The sequence below is a fragment of the Cervus elaphus genome, chromosome 4 (assembly GCF_910594005.1).
Source record: "Cervus elaphus chromosome 4, mCerEla1.1, whole genome shotgun sequence".
Classification (NCBI taxonomy): Eukaryota; Metazoa; Chordata; class Mammalia; order Artiodactyla; family Cervidae; genus Cervus; species Cervus elaphus.
This window is the reverse complement of record NC_057818.1, coordinates 67,729,926-67,743,253: the sequence shown is the minus strand read 5'-3', so window position 1 is coordinate 67,743,253 and position 13,328 is coordinate 67,729,926. Positions and strand designations below refer to the sequence as shown.

The following is a 13,328-nucleotide window of genomic DNA, read 5'->3' as shown; positions in this document are numbered from 1 at the left end:
CTTCAGTGGACCTCTATGAGCAGGGGATCATGTGTCCTGGCATGGGAACACATTGTCTTCCCATGTGGGGCTAAATTTTAAAAATAACACCAATCTTAAAGATAAATTCATGTACTAAACAGGTATTTACTAGTTGTTTGAAATGTGTCAGCTATTTCAAAGCACCTGGGAAAAGTTAGTGAAAAATACTGAGAAACCACATGTCTTCCTTAAACTTATATTTGGGTGGTGTGAGACAATGGGAATAACATGAGGAAATTATAAAGTACAATCTAAATGGAGAAATACTATGGAAATCTACATATTCACATACATATTTATATCCATTACATTGGGGCCGTAGCCAAGGAAGATTAATTTAGTGTGGAGCACTTTTGAGGGTAGTTTTCTGGTGAAACCTAAGATGGCGGTGGTAGGTGGAGGACTGGCGGAAGCATCTCTGGCAGAGGGAACACTCATAGGGCTTCTCTCCCGTGTGGGTTCTCTCGTGAGCCCGAAGGTTGGTTTTGTGGGTGAAGGCCATTTCACATGTGCTGCACGCGAAGGGTTTCTCTCCTGTGTGAATCCTCTGATGCACATGGAGGTCTGATGCCTGGAAGAAGCCTTTGCCACACTCGGCACAAACACATGTCCTCTCATTATCGTGTCTTTTCTGGTGAACTCTGAACCGAGAGGAATACTTGAAGGTCTTGGGACACCTCTCACATCTGTATACTTCTGGGGCTCTATGGGATCTTTCCTGGTGCTCCCCATGTGCAGAAGTCCCCTCAGAGCTCTGGTGGGTAGAAACAGGCTCAGGGGTGACCTGGTCTGGTTCCACCTCCATGAGGACATCTTGAGAAGAGGGTCCTTTCAGGAATCTGTCCTGAAGCCTGGAGGGGCCTGGACTTGCTCCTCTTCTGGAGCTTCGTGGATTCTCCAGAGAAACACCTCCTTCTTCCAGCCTCGGACAGTTCTGTTCTTGGACAGAACTTGGACAGAACTTGGAGTAGGGAAGGTATTTGATTGCTTGGACTAGTAATACTGTCATTTACTTGATGAGTTTTCACAGAAATATTGCCATCATTTTCTTTATCTTCATTTCCTGTAGGAGGTGAAAAAGTGACTCAGTGAAGTTGCACCCAAGAAAGAGCCCACACAGGCCACCCCACTGGGATCTGGACTCTGCCCACTCACTTTGTCCTGTTTCTAGGGACGTATCTTGCATAGTCTGGGGTGGAGTCCTCATGTTCACCCCTCCTGTCGACAACTGATTGGTTAGATGAAAGATGATTTCTTTTAAGGGCATATTTTCTGAAAAGAGGGCTTCCTGCCCCTGCATGCGGACACGGACCTATTAAAAAAAAAAGGCGTGATTATTCACACACGGATCTACTATGTGATAAAGCCGGTTTTGGAAAACCCGCCTCAGTCAAGCTTTCCCAATATCTTTGTACTGTGGGCTCCCACACCTCTTTGTCCTGCCCTTGTTTCTGCTTGTATCAAATTTCATGGTAATTTCTTTTTTAGTGTGTCTTCCATAATGAAAAAAGATGAATACTGAGAGTCCCTTGGACTTAAAGGAGATCAAACTAGTCAATCCTAAAGGAAATCAACACTGAATATTCATTGGAAGGATTAAAGCTGAATCTGAAACTCCAGTACTTTGGCCACTTGATGCAAAGAGCTAACTCATTAGGAAAGACCTTGATGCTGGAGAAGATTGAAGGCAAAAGGAAAAGGGGGCGACAGAGGATGACATGGTTGGATGGCATAACCGACTCAATGGACATGGATTTGAGCAAGCTCCAGGAGATAGTGGAGGGAGGGAAGCCTGGCCTGCTGCAGCCCCTGGGGTCGCAAAGAGTCGGACACAACTGAGTGAACAATAACAAGGCTTTCTGAGGGAAGAACCAGCTCTTGTCAAGGCATTTCTCATCCCGAGGTTTCTGCCCAATTGACATTTTCTCAGTGGGGTCCTCTTAGCACTTCACCAATGAAAATCAATTACACTAATTAACATGTTGGTTCCTATATGCCTCACTGAATAAACACATAAAATGTTGATTCTTGCTTACATGGGCTAGTAAATATTTGTCTGGGTGAGGAAGAGTGATCTGACTAATAACTTGGTCTACAATAACTTTTCTTTCTCTTCTTCCAGGCTCCGACAACTGAATGTATTATTTATTCCTTATTCCTTTCTGCCCCTCATCCCAGAGGTCAGAACGCTCCACTTACCAAGTCAGGTAGCTTCATGCAGTCATCATGCAGATCTTCTGTGAATTTCTCCAGGTCTCCACCACTTGCTTTCCATTTCTCTTTCAAAGTAGACTTTTCACTGTAGTGCTTATTGATCATAAATTGTTCCAGGGCAAGTTGAAAAATAATTTCATCCTTGCTGTGTTTTTCTGGCTGCAGCCATAAATGAAATGACTTATAGAGTCTTTGCAGTTCCTGCCTTGCACATGAGTTATTGCCATTTTGCAATAAGCTGGGCTGGGTGTTCTGCAACTTAGAGATATCCTCTGCTGTTTGCAGAGTGGGTCCTCGCCTGGGGATAAAGTCTGTGTTTGCTGACTTTGGGTCATCCTTGGATGGTTCACACTGAAATGATGCTCTGAAACCTAAATCCATTCTTGGCAATGTTTCTTATAGATTCAGCTGCCAGGATTTAGTTCTTGATGTCCTTTGTTTCTGGAGATCTGCTTTAAAACAACATTAGGACATTTATAAATAATATTTTATAAGTTTTCCTATTATTTTCTTATCTCACTATTTAGGTAACAATCAAATGTTGCATAAATGCTGCATTTGTTGATAGTGTTGGATGCTTAAAGATCATACAATAGAAACAGGAGATTTGCATCTAATTATATATATCACCAGTATAATTAAAAAAGAAAGAGAAAGCATACATTTCAGGCTCAGATAACTTCATAGGTAAATTTTGAGAAACTTAAGAAAGTAATAACTCTAATAATACACAAATTCTCACAGAGCATAGGGAAAGAGAAGACATTCCTATTTTAATTAATGAACCCTCCTGATCATGAAACTTTACAAGTGCATTAAAGTAAGGACGACTACTGTCCAGTAATTTATATGAGTAGAGATGTAAAAATCCTTAACTAAATATCTGCAAATGAAACCAAGTCATGTGCTTGCTTCGGCAGCACATATACTAAAATTGGAACGATACAGAGAAGATTAGCATGGCCCCTGCACAAGGATGACACCCAAATTCGTGAAGCGTTCCATATTTTTAAGCTTTTGCACAACAAAGGAAACTATAAGCAAGGTGAAAAGACAGCCCTCATATTGGGAGAAAATAATAGCAAACAAAGCAACAGACAAAGGATTAATCTCAAAAATATACAAGCAACTCCTGCAGCTCAACTCCAGAAAAATAAATGACCCAATCAAAAAATGGGCCAAAGAACTAAACAGACATTTCTCCAAAGAAGACATACAGATGGCTAACAAACACATGAAAAGATGCTCAACATCACTCATTATCAGAGAAATGCAAATCAAAACCACAATGAGGTACCATTACATGCCAGTCAAGATGGCTGCTATCCAAAAGTCTACAAGCAATAAATGCTGGAGAGGGTGTGGAGAAAAGGGAGCCCTCTTACACTGTTGGTGGGAATGCAAACTAGTACAGCCACTATGGAAAACAGTGTGGAGATCTCTTAAAAAACTGGGAATAGAACTGCCATATGACCCAGCAATCCCACTTCTGGGTACACACACTGAGGAAACCAGATCTGAAAGAGACACGTGCACCCCAATGTTCATAGCAGCACTGTTTATAATAGCCAGGACATGGAAGCAACCTAGATGCCCATCAGCAGATGAATGGATAAGGAAGCTGTGGTACATATACACCATGGAATATTACTCAGCCGTTAAAAAGAATTCATTTGAACCAGTTCTAATGAGATAGATGAAACTGGAGCCCATTATACAGAGTGAAGTAAGCCAGAAAGATAAAGAACATTACAGCATACTAACACATATATATGGACTTTAGAAAGATGGTAATGATAACCCTATACGTAAAACAGAAAAAGACACAGATGTACAGAACAGACTTTTGGACTCTGTGGGAGAAGGCGACGGTGGGATGTTTTGAGAGAACAGCATCGAAACATGTATATTATCTAGGGTGAAACAGATCACCAGCCCAGGTTGGATGCATGAGACAAGTGCTCGGGCCTGGTGCACTGGGAAGACCCAGAGGGAGCGGGTAGAGAGGGAGGTGGGAGGGAGGATTGGGATGGGGAATACATGTAAATCCATGGCTAATTCAAGTCAATGTATGACAAAAACCACTACAATATTGTAAAGTAATTAGCCTCCAACTAATAAAAATAAATAAAAAATAAATAAATAAATAAAATAAAAGAACTGATCTGTACTTGAAAAAAAAAAAAGAAACCAAGTCATGTGTAAAGAAAGTATATTATGTGTAGATGAATTCTATGTTCTGCATGCATTTTGGGTTAAATTTCAAAAAGCCACATAATTTCAAAAATACCACGTTAATAGAACTGAAAGAACATACTACCACATAAGCAGATACATTGAATATGTTTAATAAAAGTCAGTACTCAATCCTAAGAAAGACACTTGCTAAGCTAGGAATAGAAGGACACTTTCACTGTGATAAAATAATTACAAAATAACTACAACAAAAATTACACTTAAAAGTACAACAAAAATTGTTCTTAAAAGTTTTATTCTTGGGATTGAGAGATGGAAGTCCATTGTCAACTCTATACAACATATGACTGGTATCCAGCCAGTTAAATAAGATCAGAAAATGTACCAAGGACTTCCCTGGTGGTCCAGTGGTTAGGACTCTGTGCTTTCCCTGCAGGGGACATGGACTCCATCCCTCGTAAGAGAGCTAGGATTGCATATGCTGCATGGCATGGCTGAAAACAATTTAAAATTTTAAAAATGTAAAAAAGAAAATTATCAACTATTATTTATAGACAGCCCGATTTTGTTTGGGAAAAAACCCTAAATATCTACAAATATTAGACTAGATGAATTTAGCAAGGTGCCTTTTACAAAGTCAATATTCCAAAAGAGAAACATAAAATTAAATAACTTTTATCATGATTTCCAACACTAAATACCTATGAACAAATCTAATGTAAGATATGCAAGTTATCTGTAGACAACTACAAGATAATAAATGTATGAAGAGAAAAGTCACATTTATGAATTGATTCAGAGGCTCAATATTATTGGAAATGGAAGTTCTCTCTGGATGGATTGTATAGTCAATGTATTTTCCAGGACAATCCAGAAGATGTGTGTGTGAGAGAGAGAGAGAAAACTGACAAAGCAATTCTAAATGACATGTAGCGGAAAGCCAAAAAATAGGGTATTTCTGCAGAATAAATTTGGAGGGAGACTTCCCTGGTGGTCCAGTGGCCAAGACTCTGAGCTCCCAATGTAGGGGGCCTGGCTTCAACCCCTGGTCAGGGAACTTAGATCCCACATGATGCAAATAAGACTCGGTGCAGCCAAACAAATAATAAATAAATAAAAATAAATATTAAAAAATAAACTTGGAGGATTCACACAATCAGATAGTAAAATACTATTGAAATTATAATAACTAAGATGGTGTCATAGTGCCACAAAAATAGAGCAACATAACAGAAAAGGGTCCCAATACAGAGTGACATATATTCAGTCACCTGATTTATGGAAGACATAAGACTGGCTCAATACAATTAAATAAAGCGTTAGTTGCTCTGTCCTATCTGACTCTTTGCAACCCCATGGACTGTAACCAGTCAGGCTCCTCTGTCCATTGAATTCTCCAGGCAAGAATACTAGAGTGGGTAGCCATTTCCTTGTCCAGGGGATCTTCCCGGAGGATTGAAACTGGTCTCCTGCATTATATGCAGATTCTTTACCATCTGAGCCAACAGGGAAGCCCCCAGTTTAAAAAGGCAATGATCTGTATAAAGTATGTCCTTTTAATTATTGTAAGAATGTAAAATATTAGAAAAAATAGAGAAAAGGAACCAAATCGAAGCAATAGGATGGAACTCATACACTTTATTTCTCTGTGCTGAAAACTGCATCAGGCACAGACATCTTGCTGCCTACCCCAGTTACATCACTGAGACACAGTTCAATGATACATCACTTAGGAAAATTTCCCTCATTGCACTTCCAGTTTTGTTTTTCCCTCCAAAGTTACTCTTCCTTGTGAACAACATTTGTCTCTGCTTCACTGTGTTTATCAAATTGACAACTTTATTATGGTCTATCTGTTTCTAATCCCTGCCCTTTCCCACTGGTGTGTGGAAGCAAGTACCGATGGCACTATAGTTAATAATACAGAATTACATATTTGAAAGTTGCTAAGAAAGTAAATATTTTTTATTTTTACTTTTTGAGAGTAAATCTTAAATGTTTTCATCATAAGAAAAAAATTTTCACAACTATATATGGTGATGATATTAACAACTTATTTTAGTGATTTTAATTAGCCATGAAAATAAGCTTTTTATTTAAAAAGTCGTGAAATTAAAAGACACTTGCTCCTTGGAAGAAAAGCTATGACCAACCTAGACAGCATATTAAAAAGCAGAGACATCACTTTGCCAACAAAGTTCTAAGTCAAAACTATGGTTTTTCCAGTAGCCACGTATGGATTTGAGAGTTGGACCATAAAGAAAGCTGAGCGCCAAATAATTGATGCTTTTGAACTGTGGTGTTGGAGAAGACTCTTGGAGAGTCCCTTGGACTGCAAGGAGATCCAACCAGTCAATCCTAAAGGAAATCAATTCTGAATATTCATTGGAAGGACTGATGCTGAAGCTGAAGCTTCAGTACTTTGGCCACCTGATGTGAAGTGACTTCATGGAAAAGACCCTGATGCTGGGAAAGATTGAAGGCAGGAGGAGAAGGGGACAACAGAGATGAGATGGTTGGATGGCATCACTGACTTGATAGACATGAGTTCGAGCAAACTCCCGGACTTGGTGATGGACAGGGAAGCCTGGTATCCTATAGTCTATGGGTTGCAGAGGAGGACACAGCTGAGCAACTGAATTGAACTGATTTTAGTGATTATTTCACAATATTATAAATATAAAATCATTATATTGTACATCTGAAAGTTTGTTTGATGTTTTGGTTGTTGGTTTTTTTTTTTGCACTGCTGGGCCCTTGGAAGTGAAAGCATGGAGTCCTAACCACTAAACTGACAGGGAATTCCCCATTTGAAACTAATAATGTCATATATCAATTATACCTCACTAAAAAATTATTAAGTCCATCTTGTATATAATTTGCCTATTTCTGTGTCCTTTTCAATTTTCTATATGGTTAGTAATTCAAGGATTCATATATATATATATTTTTTTTTTTCAATTTTATACCATAAAACAAAAGGGCTTGGTGGGAGCATGACAGGCACACAGAAATCAAGTTGTTTTCTGTTGCATACCTGCATGCTAAGTCATTTCATGTCCAACTTTGTTTGACCCCATAGATTGTAGCCTGATAGGCTCCTCTGTCCATGGGATCTTCCAGGTGAGAATACTGGAATGGGTTGCCATTTCCTCCTCCAGGGCATCTTCCCCACCCAGGGATCAAATCTCTTACATCTCCTGCATGGGCAGGCGGATTCTTTGCCACTAATGCCACCTGGGAAGCCCTGGTTTCTGTTAGTTGATGATATTTCACATTTGGTGTCAACCTCATTAAGCAGTCTGATCAGATCAACTGCCTTGATCTCATCAATAAAAAAGCAAAGATAAACCCAGAAGGACCCCATAGGAGAAAATTTAATACATTCTTTCCTTTTCTTAATGCATTTATTACATACTGGCAGATGGCCCTATAATGCTAATCTTCTAAGGACACCACGTTTTACCATTCTTTTCTCTCAGCGAAAAATATCAAATCCTTCCTAGCAGCATAGGGCCTAGCTGGGGCATGTATTCCCCTGACCCACATCTTAGGTGTTCTAGGTGGTTCTCCATATCCAAGTACACTGGTCTTTGGTTATTTTTCTGTAGATCCCACGGCCTCTCCATCTGGGCCTCCCACAAGTTCTTTCAGGACAACTCCAGGCATACACAGACCATCTGGTCACACTTGCAGACATGCACTTAATCCCACAGGGACACTGTGGGGCATTGAGGTTAAGACCTTGGAATTTGGGAATTCTCCGGTGGTCCAGTTAAGGATCTGCCTTGCAATGAAGGGGACACAGGATCAATCCCTGCTCCAGGAAGTAAGATCCCGCATGCCCCAAAGTGTGCCAGAGCGCGGAAGGGAAGAAAAAGAAAGAAGTGTCTTCCATCAGGCCAGGTCTTTAAACAGAGCTCATAACATCAAACTCTCTGGGGCCAGAGAAGTTGTCAAAAAAAACATCCTCTAAGCTTGGAAAAGTGGGCTTCCCATGTGGCTCAGTGGTAAAGAATCCGCTGGCTAATGCAGGAACTACTGGCGATGTAGGTTCCATCCCTGGGTGGGGAAGATCCCCTGGAGAAATGGCAACCCACTCCAGTATTCTTGCCTAGAGAATCCCATGGTCAGGAGAGCCTGGCTACAGTCCACGGGGTCACGAACAGCTGGACACGACTGAGTGCCTGTACCTGAAAGCTTGGAAAAGCCGGTTCCTATGAATTTTCCCCACATACGAATGCACTGAGCTTTGGCTCGAATACAAAGTTTAAAGTTTTGCCTTTGTCCAGGAAACTCACCTCCTCCAGAAGACTGAACCTCAAGCTGGGTGATCCTGGGCTGACAGCTGAGGACTCTTCACCGTGTGACTTGCTCTCTGAACTGGGTTCATCTGGTCTGCCCTCCCAAAGCTCCTCCCTTTGATAGGGCCTAGGACAGTAATGCATTCAAAGACATGATTGGATAAAATGTGCCTGTTGATGCAATCTTCGGAATTTTCATCCAGCTCCAGCTTTCTATAGTTAAACTAATATTTCTGCAGTGAAGTGTAAGAACACGCACACTAATTGGAGGTATAAAGTTTAGTCTCATGTTCTGGTCAAGTTTTCTTTTTTGAATATAGAACATTTCATAAATATGCCTGTTGTCCTTGCTCAGGGGCCATGCTAACCATCTCTGTGTCATTCCAATTTTAGTACCTGTGTTGCCTCAGTGAATACTGATCAGGTTTTGTTCTAAGTGAGTGTAATAGAAACTTTTTTTTAAAAAATGCATGTATTTATTTTTGGCTGTGCTGGGTCTTTATTACAATGCCCTGGCTTCTCATTGTGGTGGCTTCTCTTGTGCTCCACAGACCTCAGTAGTTGCACCACACGGGCTTAGTTGCTCCACGGCATGTGGGATCTTCCCGGACCTGGGAGCAAACTGGTGTCTCCAGCATTGGCAGGTGGGCTACCCACTGTGGCACCAGGGAAGCCCCTTTGGTACCACTTGCTAATTTTCCAGGACTTGTGGATCGCGAGCGAGCCAGAGAACAAGGTTAATATTCTTTCCTCCTGTGCTAGTCTGGGGCTTGTGAGTCAGAGGGTTGCCCCAGGACCCCACCGGAGAGGTTCCTAGTCCAGCAAAGTTGCAGGGGCTGAAACGAAGATCATTTCAGTGGGAAGAGAGAGAGTGTTGATTATTTTACACTGACGAAGTACATCATTTGAGAGACTGAATGTGAGGACTGAGCGTGAAGTTGGAGTTTTAATGTTCTAAGGCTCCTGGTTTAAAAATTGGCTGTTGGCAGGGTCATGTACTGAGCAGGAAGAAAGGCAACAGGGGCTCCCCCAGGTCCCGCACGCTTCAACCAAGAGTTCTCACGCTGCAACTAAGGATCCCGTGCACCTCAGTGAAGACTGAAGATCTCATGTGACATGGCCAAGACCTGGTCAGCCAAATAAATAGCTTTTAAAAAAGAAAAAAAAGAAAGACAACAGGAGGAGATTCTTTGGAACTCCCCACCTCCCTTTCCCAACTCACGTGGAGTGAGTGACCACCCCATATAAGATGAGGGAGAGTAAGAGTGTGGAAAACAAAAGGATTGTATTTGACAAGAAAGGGACCAGTGCAATAGCCTGGTCATTATCTGTTCTCTTCTTTCAGTTGGATCCAGGGTCAAACCACTTGTCGCCCTTCCACTGCCAGGACCCTCAGTCCTGTCAACTAAAATTCAACTAACAATCAAGAAGAAAATAACTTTTATTCAAGACAAACTGAAGGTTATAACCCAGAAGACAGGATTTCAGAATCTCTGAGAACTGTTGCACCTGTTAGAAGTCGAAGGCACAGTTGTATACATTTTTGAGACAAACGACCGTACATCAAAGTGACATACAGACATTTTACATAAATTTCACTAACGCTACAGGGTCCAGGTCAGCGCATGTACAAGGCAAGCAACAAGTCCCTAAGACTCCTACAGAGTTGGGAAACAACGCTAATCCTTTAAGACAGGAGTCCCCAGTCTCCAGGATCTAATGCTTGGTGATCTGAGGTGGACCTGATGTAATAACAATAGAAATAAAGTGCACAATAAATATAATGTAGTTGAATCATCCTGCAACCATCCCCTGCGCCCCATTCCATGGAAAAATAGTTTTCCACAAAACTTGTCCCTGGGGGACTTCCCTGGTATTTCAGTGGCTAAGACTCTGTGCTCCCAATGCAGGGGGCCCAGGTTCAATCTCTGGCTGGACAATTAAGATCCCACATGCTGTGCAACGCGGCCAAAAAAATTGAAAAAACAAAAAAGTTGTCCCTGGTTGTGGGACAGAAAGGTTATGGACTGATGTTTAAGAAGTAACTGTGGGGACTTCCCTGGTGGTCCAGTGACCGGGACTTTATGCTCCAAATGCAGGGGGCATAGGTTCAATCCCTGGTCAGGAACTAGATCCCACATGCCACAAATAAAACTCAGCACAGCCAAATAAATTTAAAAAAAAATATATATATATATATATTTTAAAAAGAATTTACATTATGCAACTTCCTTGGCCGTCTGGTGGTTAAGATACTTCGCTTCCACTGCAGAGGGCATGAGTTTGATATCTGGTCAGGGATCTAAGATCCCATAGGCCACGTGGCCAAACAAAAAAAAGTTATGACGCTAGTGTCAGAAGAAAGAAAAAAAACAAAACACATTTCTTTTTATGGTTCACCAGGAATTCCCTCCTGTGAGGGAATCTGGTTAATGTATAACACAGATGCACACAAAAGGGGGAGAGGCGAGGCCCAAACAAACACACAGAGAATTTTATGCTTAAGTTGCCTTGTCTTACCTTCAAGTATAAGTTTTATGTCATTAGTCCATCCTCTGTCTCTTGGCTTGCTGGAGTCAACTCCTGACTGGCCTCTCGTCTTTTCGCCAGGCTTCAGTCTATTCTTAACGTGGCCACTAGAGGGAGCCCGTTCTCCAGTCCTCCTGTCCTGCTGCGGCCCCACCTTGAGTTAGAATTTCCCAAACTGGGAGGGGAAGGACCTGCCACCCCCATCCCACCACCCCACTCCTTCCCGTCTGCCTGAACACACTTTCTTCTTCTTCTTCTTTTCTTTAAAGGGTAAGTAATCTCAGATAATCATTGAGAAAGAGAATCAGAGCCATCGCTGACACCAACTCTGAGTAGGCTTGGCAACTTCTAGTAATTTTAGATGGGGAAACAATGGAAACAGCGACAGACGTCATTTTCTTGGTCTCCAAAAGCACTGCAAGATAGTGACTGCAGCCATGAAACTAAAAGACGCTTGCTCCTTGGAAGGAAAGTTATGACCAACCTAGACAGCATATTAAAAAGCAGAGACATCTCTTTGACGACAAAGGCCCGTCTAGTCAAAGCTATGGTTTTCCAGTAGTTCATGTATGGATGTTGGACTATAAAGAAACCTGAGCGCCGAAGAATGGATGCTTTTGAACTGTGGTGTTGGAGAAGACTCTTGAGAGTCCCTTGGACTGCAAGGAGATCCAACAGTCCGTCCTAAAGGAGATCAGTCCTGGGTGTTCATTGGAAGGACTGATGCTGAAGCTGAAACTCCAATACTTTGGCCACCTGATGCGAAGAGCTGACTCATTTGAAAAGACCTTGATGCTGGGAAAGATTGAAGGCGGGAGGAGAAGGGGACGACAGAGGATGAGATGGTTGGATGGCATCACCGATTCAATGGACATGAGTTTGAGCAAGCTCCCGGAGTTGGTGATGGACAGGGAGGCCTGGTGTGCTGCAGTCCACGGGGTCGCAAAGAGTCGGACACAACTGAGCGAGGGAACTGAGCTGATATATTTATTTATTTTTGGCTGTGGGGGGACTTCCGTTGCTGCCCGGTGCTTTCCCTATTGCAGGGCGGGGGTCGGGGTGAGGCTCTCTCATTCCTGCTCACCGCAGCGAAGAATAGCCCCAACTGGTCACAACTGGAGAAAGCTTCCGCAGTAACAGAGATCCAGTGGAACCAAAAATATACGTATGTTTTTAAAGTGTCTTTGTCTTCCAGAGATAGTCACTGAAGTATTTAGGGGTGCAGTGATACAACTTCTGGGGTTAGCTTTAACAGGAGAAGGTTTGCAAGGGTGGCAGGGTAGGATAACATAAACTGAGTTTCTCTGTGAATTGGTTCTGTCGATGGTTGTGATGGATTCACACAGTTACTCCATCCTTTTCAATTTTGCAAATGTTTGTTAGATTCCATAACATTTAAAATGTTTCGGTAGTTACCAGATGTTGACAGTTTGTTTTCTCCTACAGTTTTATTCTTTTTTTCTCTAAAGCACCGTCTATGACTTGAACAACTTTGCAAACTGTAAAATCTGCTTAAAACATTGAATCATTCCCATTTTTTTAATTGTTAATAGGTCTGTGCCATTATCCATGTTTTAAACGCCTGCACTTTTATATATTAAATCTGCTAGGTTTTAGTTTTTGTGTTTATGTACAAGCACATAAATTATGTACTTATTTTAATGACACGAAGTAGAGTTTTAGTTCTCTTTTTCCAATAGCGCTCATATTTTAAAAATTCATTTTCACTCAACTATTAAATCCCTTATATTTTGCATATTATACACTAATTTCCTACTTATGTCTCAGTCTCTTCAGTCCTGTCTCTCTTACCCTCACTACTTTATGTTATTTACACACAATGCTTTATGTTATTTACTCTCGAATACATATTCAATATCACTGACTTTAATATATGATTCTTTACTAAATACATTGCGTTTGAAATTTTAAAAAATCTAGTAGAACTGTATCTCCCTCTAAATATGATTTTATTTGACTTCTTGTTTTTCTGTCTGTGTCATGTGGCTTGTGGGGATCTGAAGCTGGGGGTTCACCCAGCAACTGAACCTGGACCACTGCAGT

The 13,328-nt window shown here is 41.4% G+C and overlaps 1 protein-coding gene and 2 non-coding genes across 3 annotated transcripts; 1 reads left to right on the top strand and 2 right to left on the bottom strand.

The window, feature by feature from the left end:
• Nucleotides 1-358: 358 nt before the first annotated feature.
• On the bottom strand, nucleotides 359-2,616 carry LOC122692892 (zinc finger and SCAN domain-containing protein 4-like). Its single transcript, XM_043900706.1, is given in 4 exon segments — nucleotides 359-985; nucleotides 987-1,084; nucleotides 1,177-1,333; nucleotides 2,221-2,616. Coding segments are annotated over 4 exon segments (1,278 nt in total).
• Nucleotides 2,617-3,139: 523 nt separating this feature from the next.
• LOC122693030 lies at nucleotides 3,140-3,246 on the top strand. The gene has a single exon (XR_006340828.1). It is a non-coding gene; the product is annotated as a U6 spliceosomal RNA (small nuclear RNA).
• Nucleotides 3,247-9,045: 5,799 nt separating this feature from the next.
• On the bottom strand, nucleotides 9,046-9,152 carry LOC122692941. The gene has a single exon (XR_006340753.1). It is a non-coding gene; the product is annotated as a U6 spliceosomal RNA (small nuclear RNA).
• Between the last annotated feature and the right edge of the window lie 4,176 nt (nucleotides 9,153-13,328).